Source organism: Salmo salar, chromosome ssa07 (genome assembly GCF_905237065.1).
Source record: "Salmo salar chromosome ssa07, Ssal_v3.1, whole genome shotgun sequence".
NCBI lineage: Eukaryota > Metazoa > Chordata > Actinopteri > Salmoniformes > Salmonidae > Salmo > Salmo salar.
In genome coordinates this window covers 26709162-26721673 of record NC_059448.1, presented here as the reverse complement: position 1 = coordinate 26721673, position 12512 = coordinate 26709162, and the positions used below count along the sequence as shown (strand labels likewise).

Sequence of the window (12512 nt, the reverse complement as noted above, 5' to 3'; positions counted from 1 at the left end):
CTTTCAGCCGGTGCAAAACACGCCTACACGGACGCCTGGGCGAGATTAATCGAACACTCATTAGTTACACTCCGAGTTGGGTATTTCCAATTTGATGAAAAAGACACGAGGATAAAATACTGACATTTACATCAGTAACAATCAAGGTTGAAATGTTCAAAGTGAAAAGTTTACAACCAGTTCAAATGCATAATTATCTTTATTAACACAATTCCAATAGCAGCCTCATTACGCTATTAGTTATCATCAACATTGCACATTTCATTTGGTTACAGGATAAATAACCTATTTATTAAATGTTGAAATATATACTCTGTTTTAAAAGAATAGCTAGAGTAGATCCATGGCTACATGATATATCACATGAACAATAACAAAGGAAATAACTTGAAAATATGCTTTACAAAGCAACAATCAGTGGCGAAAAACAAAATCTCTAAATCCAGTGTCATGAGTTGTCAGGTGATTTTCTGTGTGCCTAAAAAACAGCGCTGAATGTGTAGCCTAAGCTAGTTATAAACACGTATTCAAGATCTTAGGCCTACTACTTCACAATCCAGTAAAGTCATACATAAAAGTTCTTTGTAAGTAAAAGCTTATTATGCTGCATAGTTGTCCAAATTGCAGAATGCAATCAGAGTTTGTAACTTCATTTATTACCAGGCAAATGTTCAGTTTCTCCTTTTCGTTTAAAGAGGAACAGGAAAGTTGGGAAAATCCTTGTTAGGTTTATGTAAAAAAAAAAAAAAATCTAAAAGATCTTGAAAACAAACAAACTCCCACAAAACTCAGTTTGGACGGTAGAGGGGGGGCGTGAGTTGCATAAGACACGTTGCATTGTGGGAGTTGAACTGTTTCATATATTTCCATTAGCATCCTGCAGCTCCTCCCTGATAGCATTCAGCTCCACCAGGCTCTCGTGCAGCACCTGAGCTACCTGCCTAATCTTAAACACCACCTCTTTCTTAAACCCTTTCTTTAGCTCACGAGAGTCCTTGGTGAAATATTTATCCATTCCTTTGAAGAGGCCCCTGAGGGCCACAGCAGCTCCTTCTGTTACCTCTGTGGCCCTCAACACAGGTCTATCCACTAGGCTGACCATTTGAACGGCCCTGCGGACCTCCCAGTCTCCAGAGTAGTGCTGGGTTCCTCTCCGGAGGAGAGGATGCCCCCTGAGTCTATACAGCCCCTGGCACACGAACCTCAAGATCTTCACCAACTCCTCCATTCTCGCCTCATAATCCTCCAGAACCACCTCCACTTTCTTCCTGTCCTGCATGTTGTTCACGTTGTCCGAGATGGTTGCCGAGGCCGACGTGATCCCGCCGGCCGCCGCCACTCCGACGCCCACAGCCGTGATGATGAGCGAGGCGCCGAAGGTGAAGGGGGCAAGGGCCAGGCCGACGATGGCCGCACCTCCCCCGACGGCGGCGGTGGTGCCGCCGGTGATGTTGCCGATCTTGGCCTTCTTATGGAAGGAGGTGATGTCGTCGGCGAGGGCATAGAGCTTGATGACGTACTGCCAGAGGACCTCGGCACGCTCCGTGAACACCTTGTTGAAGACACTCAGGCCGCGGTGCACCTTCTCCGCCAGTAGGGTGAATGACCTTAAGGGGGAGGGGGGAGAGAGAGACAGAAGGACATGGCAAGAGGGAGAGGAGCGAGAGGGAGGCAGAGAGAACAAGTATTCAAACAGCAATGTTTCACGAGAATGACTACTGATTACGTTGTTATCAGCACACAGACGACATACCTAGTCTCATCGTCCTTCACCGTCTTGTCTTCATCATCTGAAGGCAGCTCATCCCATTCTGAGACAAGACAATTCCCAGATTACAAATTGGGTGTGTGAACACATGCTTGTGCATGCATACGTGCTTGTGAGTGCATGCACATGTGTATGTGTACGCACGTGTGTATGACTCACGTTCCACAGTGTTCCACCACTCCATCAAGCTGTCAGTGTCCTGTGAGACAGAGGAACACTGATATCTTTGGACATTGCTTTCACACAGTCACATTTTCAAACTGTTACCATTGAAATAGGGCAGAAGGTGATTTGTGAGCGATATTTGACTCTTCAAATACTGACCCCCTCTTCCTCCTCCTCATCCTCCAGACCTTCTGCAAGCTGTTCGTCAATCTGAGCAGAACGCCACTCAGCCTGCGAGAGAGAGAAGAGGGGACAATGTGAGAAAGAAGTGAGAGAGGGAGTAGGAGAGATTATTGTTGGTTAAGTTTGAATCTATTTGCTGTGCATACCTTACTATCCTTATAAAGGGATAATCTGCACTGCCTTTTATAAGAACCATGGCCTTTGCCAGCTTTCCCTCCCTCTGAGGCATATTTCTCTTGAGGAGTTAAAATCCCTCTTACAGTATGCAGCAGATCCGGTTCAGTTACATGACTGAAGGGAATGTGCCACTCAATTTGTCCTAAGCAGTGAAATGATAGAAAAGGGAGACAGAACCCAGCCAGGCCCATACCATAGTTGTCAACAACGTGGGTGTGTGGCTTTTTTAACTCTATTATGTCAGTCATACAAAACCGATCAAGACAACTACCCATGGTTTTCAGTCGTTTCAGGTCTGTCTCCAATATAGGACAATGAGTCAGCACAAATGTACATGTTGGATGTGTGTGTACCTCTGCAGCCTCTGAAAAGTAGTAGTCACTAGATGTAGCTCCTGGTGGGTACTCGGTCATCCTTCCATCTCTCGCTTTAGTCTGAGTGAGTGAGTGAGTGAGTGAGAGAGAAACCAACACAAACATCAGTAAACATATGGCAGTAACACCACCCACACACACAATTACCTTAGTTTCTTTGCGATGCTTATGAGGGGCTTTAAATTTGAATGATTTCTGTAGAGGAAAGTTGGGATATAGATAAACAGCAGGTTAAAAAAAATAATATATATATATGAAAAAAATACAAAAAAAATAAATACATTCACACAGTAAATGAAGAAAGGATGTTTATAAAGTAGTAGTAGTACTGGTTTGCAGTCTTCTATATCATCCTGTCCATAATCATCTCCGTTCCCTCCTGCTGAGAAGAGATCTGACCTCCTCCGAGAAGTGTCATCATCCAGAAAGCCCTCCTGGAAAACATACCACAGGAATGTCAACACTCTTCCGCTGACAAAATGTAAAGTACGCACAAAAGACGTAGCTTCGGACCAATAGAAATGCCCTCACATGGGATGCTCGTCGAGGTGTGTAGCGCTCTGAACCAATCTGTGACTTTTCATATAGAAATGTTTCCTAGAATAAAGGAATGAAAATACACAGACTTGTTTTAAAACTAATACAGATGTTCTTTATAGGCCAATAATGGCAATGTAAATCTGTTAAAAGAGAAATATAAAATTGACACATTCTCTAATAAACAGACAATACACTCAAGAGGGCCTACACAAACAATTACCTGGATTTGGTTTGACTTGCGCCGACTTGCAAGTTGGTTCTTAAATTTCGATGGTTTCTTCTGTTAAAGAGAGAGGACATTTAGAGCATGAGTGGGATCCATCCAAAGTTTAAGAGGAGAAAGTTCTACTGTATAAAGGAAAAGAGAAGTACCGGTTTCCAGTCTTCCATCTCATTCTGTTCATCTTCTATCTGTCCAGCATAGAAGAGATCTGCTCCCTTCTGAGGCACATCACTGTCCAGAAAGCCCTCCTGGACAAAAACAAGAGACATGTGTTGAGTCCCAACTTCTAAAGTATCTAACTTGTAAATAGACAGTGCATCCAGATCTGCTCACATGGAAAACATAATAATTTGAGAACCTCTGATCTCCTTTGTGGGGAGTACTGTTGTGTACCACTAGTCCGAGAATTCTCCTCAGCACTCTGTAAGAATGAAAAATAATGCACTAACATTCACAACTTGATCATCTTGTTTGACAAAGAAAAACGGTCTTATCCAAAAATATAAACAAAGCACAACCACACAGAAACTAACAAAAACCTTACCCCAGATTTCCGACGATTCATATGAAGGACTTTTAATTTGAATGGTTTCTTCTGTAGAAGACAGTGTTTACAATGTTTATCATGTCATTAGGTTAAATAAAATGCAGATAGAGAAAGTGAGGGATATGAAAGAGAGAAGTACCGGTTTGCAGTCTTCCATCACATTCTGTTGATATTCTTCTACCTCTCCTGCTGAGGAGAAACCTGCCCCCTTCTGAGGTAAGTAATCATCCAAAAAGCTCTGCTGAAAGAAAAACATTGATTTATTTAAACATTTATACTGTCATGTTATATTTTCTTTGTACATTGAACAGCATAGACTAATTAGAGTTGGCACAAATACAAACTACACAGACAATTACGACACAGACACACATCCAACCTTGGGGTGTGACTGCGGGGTGTAGCTTTTCACTTCGTCTGTTTCCTCAAAAATATTAACCTACAAAAGAATAAACAAATGTTGAAACACTAAAATATGACTGTACATACAGTAGTACTGTGTACATAGAGTACACGCATAGAAACTCACAGTACCTTGGACTCCTTGCGGGGTGTATAACCATGGGCACCTTTAAATTCATCAAGAGGTTTCTCCTAAGAAACACATAATTACTACAAACACTCATCATTACTGCATATGGGCAAATGAAAAAGTGTATAGAAACTAATATATTGTGTTTGTCACAAGCATTTCTACACACAGTATATACATACATGAATCATCTTTGAACCTCTACGAGGTGTGTATCCATGAGCGCCTGTTGGTTCATCCTGGGAATTCAACAAAACATTCTTGGCATTATATCAGTTTTTGCATGAACACAAAGGCATGTGCATTTAGCCTACTGTACACGTTTCCCTCCTTACCTTTTCGAGGCAGATTGCGAACCCTCTGTGAGGCACAAACTTAATTTTGACTCGTTTACTTTTTTTCTGTTCAGAAAAACAGATAAAAGTTTGATAATTTTTTAAATAAATTTTTCATACGAAATAGTTGTCAACTTCCTAAAAGTGTTAAGCATGAGACAAAACATACAAATCCACCCATCCCATCACGTTCCTCTGCCTCCTCTTCAGAGTTCTCATCCAAACCCACGGCCTGTTAAACGACAAACCATATGTGGTGTTCCACAGGGACCAGTGTAAAGACCAACTTTTGTCAGCACAACATTTATACAATAAAATCTGCTTTGGTTTTGATGAGTAGTTTTTCATAATAAAAAAACACTAGAAATATATATATAAGAAGATAGGTACCTGTTTGGAGTATTCCATCCCATTATGTTCTTCATCTTCATTCTCCCCTGGAGATATGAATCCTTCTTCCTTCTGAGGAAAGTCATCATCTAGCAAGCCCTCCTGGAAAACACACCACAGGAATATGTCAACACAGATTTTGTACACCAATATATGGCTCTTTTTGTTTACAAACACACAGATAAGAAAATTATACATTCGCTCTATGTTGAGGCAAATGTAGGCCTGAAGCTTTCTCAAGATGGTCAGCTGAAAATCGATCCTAAAAAAAAATAGAAAAAATTAAAAGTTATTCCAACAAATGTTAAATTATTTTAAACACCCCTTCCCTAAATTATACATTCAATTATACCTTAGATCCTCTGCGATGCACAAGGGGCATCTTGAATTTGAATGATTTCTTCTGTTAAGGGGAAAGAAGTTCAAAAATGTACAATACTAAATGAATGAAAGTTACACAATCAGTCTTTCAAAACTAACTGGTTAAAAAGAAATACCGGCTTGCCGTGCTCCATGTAATTCTCCTTATCTTCGTAATCTGCAGAGAAGACATCTACCCCTTTCTTTGCGAAGTCTTCATCCAAAAATCCCTCCTGGACAACACGTTAAAGTAATGAATACTGTATTAAACATCTTAATTCATTACAATCGTTACACAGGAACACACTCACCTTTGACCGCCAACGGAGACTATTGCTCTCTCCATCCTTGGATTCAGAAAATCTCTCCTAAACCAAAAAATGACATTAAACATCGACAATAAGCATTTCCATATAGCTACCTACACAATCATACATACAATTAATCAAAGATAACACAGTCCTCACCTTTGATCCTCGACGTAGTGTGCCGCTGTCACGATCCTTCAGGTCTTCAGAATATTTATCCTATAGAATAAAAACATGTTTATTGACTACAGCAGCAGAACATATCTACATAATTCATCAAAAGTTTGACTTACCTTTGACCCTCTTCTGGAAAGAAAGGATACCTTGAACGTCCTCCCCTTTTCTGAAATAAAAAAGGAAAATGTGTAAAAAGTTTAAAACAAATGATATAAATGTAGAAACAGAAACTTAAATACAGAAAAAATACAGAGTGTAAGACATACAGTTTTGGCATGTTTTCCGGCATCATTCTCTTCTAGTTCTTCTACACTCCCCCCATCAGAGTCTGCTGCCCCCTGAGATAGGAGAGAGTGAGAGCAGATGTGCGAGGAACAGAAATAGCATCCACAGTCACTCCTTCAGTATCAATTGACCATCACTAAGCACACATTTTAGAAAAACTGTGATGTGATGACTTTACCTTCATTGACTCCCTCCTAAGCCTCAGCTTGCCAGACTGATGAGGGAAAAAAGATAATCAAACAATTAATTATCTTTTAGGCTAGTCAATGTAAAATAGATTAATGTTAAATAAAATACAGTAATATAGGTAGAAGTGTGGCAAGGAGTTGATCATTTAATGCAAACAATGAAAATGTAGAAAAAGCCATTAAATTAGTATGTTTCTTACAGGTTTCCAGTCAGGATTGAGCTCAGGACTGTTTTCAGGCCAATCCTCCACACATCTCTCCTGTTTTGGGTTTAACAAAGTAAACCCAGTTCAGTACATACGTCAATAAGAGAGTCAAAGATAAAAGTTCAACATTCATTCTGTCCAAGTGGTGCCCCTCTAGTACATACCTGGCCAGTCAAAAGAATGTTCTCAAATACCTCCACTTCCTCTAATTTGTTGTCCTGTAAAACCAGAATGTTATTCTCAGATCAACAGAGAGAGAGATAACATGTTCATATACGACACCGTCTTGTCTACTGAAAGTTGTAGAAAAGTTCTGTCATTTATAGGCTGTTCAACTGATTGTGGTAGGAATGGACTTAGAGTATGTATAGACTTACTTGGCACAGAAACTTACCTGAGCTGTGTTCTTCGTTTGAGGAGCTGGTTTAGGATCTGGTCGCTCAGCTTCGGTCTAAAGACATAGCAGAAACCCAATGAGATACAAGTGAATCACAGACAGACATTACAATAATTGGTATGCTTACATACATGGAGGAAGAGGGACAAATAAAAATGGTGGTGGTGTCCTTACACGACTTGGTAACTCAGGCTGTCTTTTTCGAGGAGCTGGTTTGGGAGGGCTGTTGGAGGTCTTCACCTGAGAGGTCACAACATGTCATTCTTTGCAATGATGGAAAGAGAGGTCACACGGATATCAAAGACTGTACGAAGACGTGAGGGAAAAAATACTTACCTGGGGGGAACTATTGAAAGCCTGCGTTGGGGACAGGGATCTGGAATGGAGGGTACCATGTTTCAAGGCAGTAGGGGTGGGTTGGAGAACATGTTTGGTTCCGTGAGGGGTCATCAGGAAAATATCATACTGTTCATCAGAGGGTGTTGTAAGGTTGAAATCCTGCGTGTTGGAGAGTGATGCATTGAAGAGCTCAGCAGTCTTCTCAAAATCTGACCCTGAGAAGATGTCTGTTTTCTGCCCTGATGAAGTCTGGAATAAAGGTGTGGACTGTTTGACTGTAGAGTCAGTACTGAAAGAAGCACTCTGAAAGATGTCATTGGGCGAGGAATGGAAAATGTCCCATGTCCTGGAAGGCAGGGGCTGAAAGATGTCTGCTGTCACATTGGAGGGGGGAATTTGGAAAGGGTCATTTGACCTAGTAGGCGTGGCTTGAATGAGATTGGGAGTGTCAGAAGGAGTGGATTGGAAGGGGTCCTTTTGAATGGACAATGGGGCTCGGAAAAGGTCATCTCCCTTGGTGGGTAGAGTTTGGAATAGGTCCTCTCCCTTGGTGGGAGGAGCATTGAATAGGTAATCTCCCTTGGTTGGAGGAGCTTGGAATGGGTCTGGTGTTTTTGAAGGCGGAGTTTTGAATAGGTCCTGTTGGTTCGAAGGAGTTGTCCAAAGCTCCAGTCTTTCAGAAGTTGTGACAAATAAAGGACTATGGCTCAGATTTGGTGTGTTTTGAGTTAGGGTCGTTGTTTTGAAGAGATCCGGTGACCGTCTTTCAGACATAGTTTTGAAAATATACGTCTGCTGGTCAGATGGTGTTGTCTGAAGGTTGTTTTCTGTCTGTTTGTCAGGTTTGATGTCCTCTGGTGTGCTCTGAACCTCAGGCGGAGGAGCAAAGATGGTGGCTAATCTCTGCTGACGTAGAACCTCTGAATCCTGATTCTTAGTGTCCCCGTCAATAGTCACACTGCTCGATTCCTGTGGGTTAAAAAGACCAACACCAGAACTCATCATGTAAGCAAATGAACACATAAGTCAAACAAAACAGTCATTATCAATAGTATTGCACATATGTGCCATACCACCATACAAATGGTAGGTTAGAGATCTGGTGAAAATGCAATGTCACTGATAAAGACTTACTTTCATATAAGAGTAGAATGGATTCTCTTTTGACAAGCTACGATTGATTCCATTCTGAGAGAGAGAGAGAGCGAGATTAAAGTGTAAAAAAGGGGGTAACAAATAAATGGAAATTGATTAAACATTTACCATTAACAGTTACCCCATAATGCAGTCTAACCTGCTTCAGGTGAGTGCCATTAATGGAGGAATCTCTGGATTCTGAAGTGGAGGGGATAGGAGTCTGAAAGAGAATGTTTCAAAAAGAGTGTTATGATATCCCTTCTTATGAGCTTGTGTCGCCCCCCCCAGCCTCCAGTATCTATGCTGCAATAGACCATGTGCTGGAGGGCTAGGGTCAGTCTGTTATATCTGGTGTAATTCTCCTCTCCTATCTAGTGTCCTGTGTGAATTTAAGTATGCTCCCTCTAATTCTCTCTCTCTCTCCCTCCCAGAGGACCTGAGCCCTAGGAACATGCCTCAGGACTACCTGGCCTGATGACTCCTGACTGTCCCCAGTCCACCTGGTCGTGCTGCTGTTCCAGTTTCAACTGTTCTGCCTGCGGCTATGGAACCCTGACCTGTTCACCGGATGTGCTACCATTGTCCCGGACCTGCTGTTGTACTGTGTTTTTTTCTCTCTCATCTCCACCCGACACAGCCAGAAGGACTGGCCAGCCCTCAGAGCCTGGTTCCTCTCTAGATTTATTCCTAGTTTCCTGCCTTTCCAGGGAGTTTTTCTTAGCCACTGTGCTTCTGCATTGCTTGCTGTTTGCTGGGATTTTAGGCTGGGTTTCTGTATAAGCACTTTGTGACATCTGCTGATGTAAACAGTGCTTTATAAATACATTTGATTTGAGATTGTGTGTCAGTGTTGTTTACCCTGTATTGTTTGCGGAAGGGACTTTGGGAGACTCTCCTCAGCATCCCCTGTAGTCTCATGATGCTCTGAAAGAATTTAAAAACAAATATTAAATATAACTCCATGAATTAATTCCTATAGGTAATGCTTTCTTGCTTGTCTATACTCTAAGTGTATACAGTGCTTGCTTGTGTACCGTGTCTATAGTGGATAATTAACCTTGTGTTGTGTACAAAAATGGTCAGCAAAACTACACCAGACAACCTAAGAAGAAGCTGTCCAAATTGTACATCCTGATAGTATCAGGAGGTGGGTTGATTTCTCAGACTGTTTCGCAATATTCTTAAAGGGTGATAGAGTTCATAGGTATCAAGAATACCTGACATCACAAGCAACATCATTTCCCAATCAACTGCCCTGGAAGAAAGTCAGACAATGCCATCCTGAACTACAGCTAATGAGATTAAAAAGCGCACTCTATATAATAAGTATTCACATACTGTAGGGCCTACTACTGTACCTTGTGGGTAACAACCTGACAACATACTTTGTACAGTAAATTCAACGTTTAAAATATGCCTAGTCAAGAAGCTTTATTTTAGGGCACAAGAGGTGAGAGGAGTTCAACTGAGGTATTGAACAAACGCATCTCAAGGCTAAGTTCATCTTTAGAACCATGATATGGTTCTACCGATAAACTTCGCTTCATTATGCTTTTGGGAAACCTGGCCCAGATTCTTACTCACCGGTCTTCTCTCCCCCAAAAACTCCTCCACCGGCTCACTCTGTGCCTCTTCCCTCTCCTCCTCCTTATCCTGACAGAGAAAGAAGTACAAATCAAAACAATGGAGTTTGATCTTCTTGTAAGAAAAGTAAAGTGTTGGACGTTCAACTCTTATTGAACTGAAATCATCTTTTAGAATTATTCAAGAGTTTAAAGAGTTGTGATTTAACGCAAACGCACGTGTCCGTAATAATTCCATGGTAGGCCTATCACTTATCATGGAAACATTTAAATTAGTTTGATCTCACCATGGTTGTTGCGATGATATCCGACCCAGCAAGCTACTGTCTGCACTAAACGAAAGTTTGTACTGAAATGAACTCGCTAGTTGCCAAACTAGTATTTCCAACCGCGCGACTTGGCAAGCGGTCCGCGCTGCATGTACTGGTGATTGGATGATTGATGGACAGAATACGTAGGCGTGTTTGATTTCCCTCCCCTTCCTCTTTTCATCCAAGCGATAAAATGCGACCCGACCAGTTGTCCTCGCCACAAGGAGAATGTGCAGTCAATGACTCGCACGGGTGTGTTACATAGGTAAAAAGAAACATAGGTGAAAGAAACATTTGTTCCTATTTATATACCTGTTAGCTAGTAGGCCTAAAACTACAGGTGGCTTGTAAATGTGTGTGTGCATCCGTCTGTACGTCTCTCCACCTGTCTGTAATGGTCCCTATTTCTAGGAGGAGGATGGAGAGGGGGGGGGGGCTCAAAAGTATGTTCATTTGAAATGGAGTCAGTGATTTAAATTGATGTTGGATGGATTTGTAGATAAATGTTGTTCTCTCTCTGTGTGTGTGTGCGCGCGCGTGCGTGCGTGCCTGTATCATTTCTCAGAGAGAGAGTGTGTGCGCGCGCGCGTGCGTGCCTGTATCATTTCTCAGAGAGAGAGAGTGTGTGTGTGTGTGTGTGTGTGTGTGTGTGTGCGTGTGTGTGTGCGTGCGTGCCTGTATCATTTCTCAATGAAACCTGTTTAGGGCAGTATTCATAATGTCATTACATCATTGAATTCTAGCTCTATCTCTTCAAATATGCAATTATCTTTATGTATTGCAAATAACTTGGGTGAAGTAAAATGTAATTTGCATTGCAATGTGAAGTCACATCATTTGGTTCTCTACATAAAGTACCACTTTTATATTACAGTATATTAGCCCAGATGACATTTTCTACGCATGAGCTTAGCTAGCCAACGTCACCATGACATCGCCTACAAGTGTGACTGGGGATTTCTATTGGAGAAGCATCATAATACTGTACAGTCAAAAAACGGTGCGTTCAAAAACGGCCCAGTGCAGTGAAAAACGTGGTTTCCTGATTTTTTAAATATATATTTCCACACTATGAGGTTAGAATAATAATTTGAAAATTATGATAATGCCCTTTTAGTGTAAGAGCTCTTTGAAAAGATTGTCTGAAATGTCTGCCTGTTTTGGTGGGATGGAGCAGTACATTAGTTAATAAACCAATGAGAAAGTAAGTTCCAGAACTCTGTCAATAACAGCTAGTTTTCAGTTTTCCCCTCCCCACTCAGACCACTGCCAGACAGTCCAAGCAAAATCCTTGCTTGAGAAATTGTTCTTCGCTAAAAATGTTGTTTATTTTAGATTTTCTGTTGTTGTTGAAAATCCCAATAAGGTACTTAATTGTTACCCAGTAATGAGATAATAATAATGGCTGCATTGGAACTTTAATCCAGACAGATTTAGTTTAAATTGTCTCAAAATATTTATTAAGCAATATGCATGTTGTTAATTCATGTCAGTGTCACAAAACTTGGAGAAGAGAACAATATTAGTGTTTTTCATAACCAAAACGGGACATTTCAAATGTCTTGTTTATGTTATAAATCTGTGTGATTTAAGTTTGTGCCTGGTTTGTGCTATGCAGTATGCAGTATGCCCAAGCTAAACTGTTTTTGTTTTTGTCATTTTAATAGGGAGATGCTACAATATTATGCTTTATTTCATTTTGCTATGCCAATACATTTGGGGCATCCTAATCCAAATGCGATATAACAAGTACTTTGTGTTCTTTAAGGATAACAGTTGAGTCAGTGTCTTGTGTCTTCCTCTGACCTGAAAATTCAACTCTATCAAAGTGCCAAGGTCTCATCATTTTGGGCTTCTTTGAAGGTAAGACCAATCTAAGATCATTATATTAAATTCATATGAGAATTATGAACATTGATTAAATGTATTTAATGTGTTAAATGAAATGTACTTGTAAATTGTAGGTGTCTGTCATATACAATACGAT

At 40.9% G+C, this 12512-nt stretch overlaps 1 protein-coding gene across 5 annotated transcripts; it reads right to left on the bottom strand.

Annotated features, from left to right (window-relative positions):
* Positions 1 to 180: 180 nt before the first annotated feature.
* Positions 181 to 6578, bottom strand: LOC106608985 (uncharacterized). 5 transcript variants are annotated; one of them, XM_045721800.1, is made up of 26 exons: positions 6543 to 6578; positions 6346 to 6417; positions 6196 to 6245; positions 6062 to 6121; positions 5906 to 5962; positions 5732 to 5827; positions 5587 to 5637; positions 5235 to 5496; positions 5014 to 5076; positions 4845 to 4910; positions 4692 to 4748; positions 4512 to 4571; positions 4357 to 4416; positions 4117 to 4218; positions 3975 to 4025; positions 3789 to 3851; positions 3580 to 3678; positions 3428 to 3487; positions 3199 to 3264; positions 2997 to 3101; positions 2815 to 2862; positions 2647 to 2727; positions 2093 to 2164; positions 1928 to 1967; positions 1754 to 1811; positions 181 to 1607 (listed from the first exon to the last, which is right to left on the bottom strand). In XM_045721800.1, exons 6-26 carry the CDS (start codon positions 5785 to 5787, stop codon positions 857 to 859), a joined length of 2271 nt encoding a protein of 756 aa, XP_045577756.1. In that variant the 5' UTR covers positions 5788 to 5827; positions 5906 to 5962; positions 6062 to 6121; positions 6196 to 6245; positions 6346 to 6417; positions 6543 to 6578; the 3' UTR covers positions 181 to 856. The 5 variants fall into 5 exon arrangements, with proteins under 5 accessions (XP_045577756.1, XP_045577753.1, XP_045577758.1 ...); XM_045721797.1 differs by having other exon boundaries at positions 2647 to 2862; XM_045721802.1 differs by lacking the exon at positions 2815 to 2862.
* Between the last annotated feature and the right edge of the window lie 5934 nt (positions 6579 to 12512).

Coding starts and splice junctions, on each gene's coding strand:
- LOC106608985 (XM_045721797.1), bottom strand. CDS start 5,787: ATGTCTTCTCTGCAGATTACGAAGATAAGGAGAATTACATGGAGCACG. Junction 3,488..3,579: donor AGATGGAAGACTGGAAACCG/GTACTTCTCTTT, acceptor TCTCTTTAACAG/AAGAAACCATCGAAATTTAA. Junction 1,968..2,092: donor ATGAGGAGGAGGAAGAGGGG/GTCAGTATTTGA, acceptor TCTGTCTCACAG/GACACTGACAGCTTGATGGA.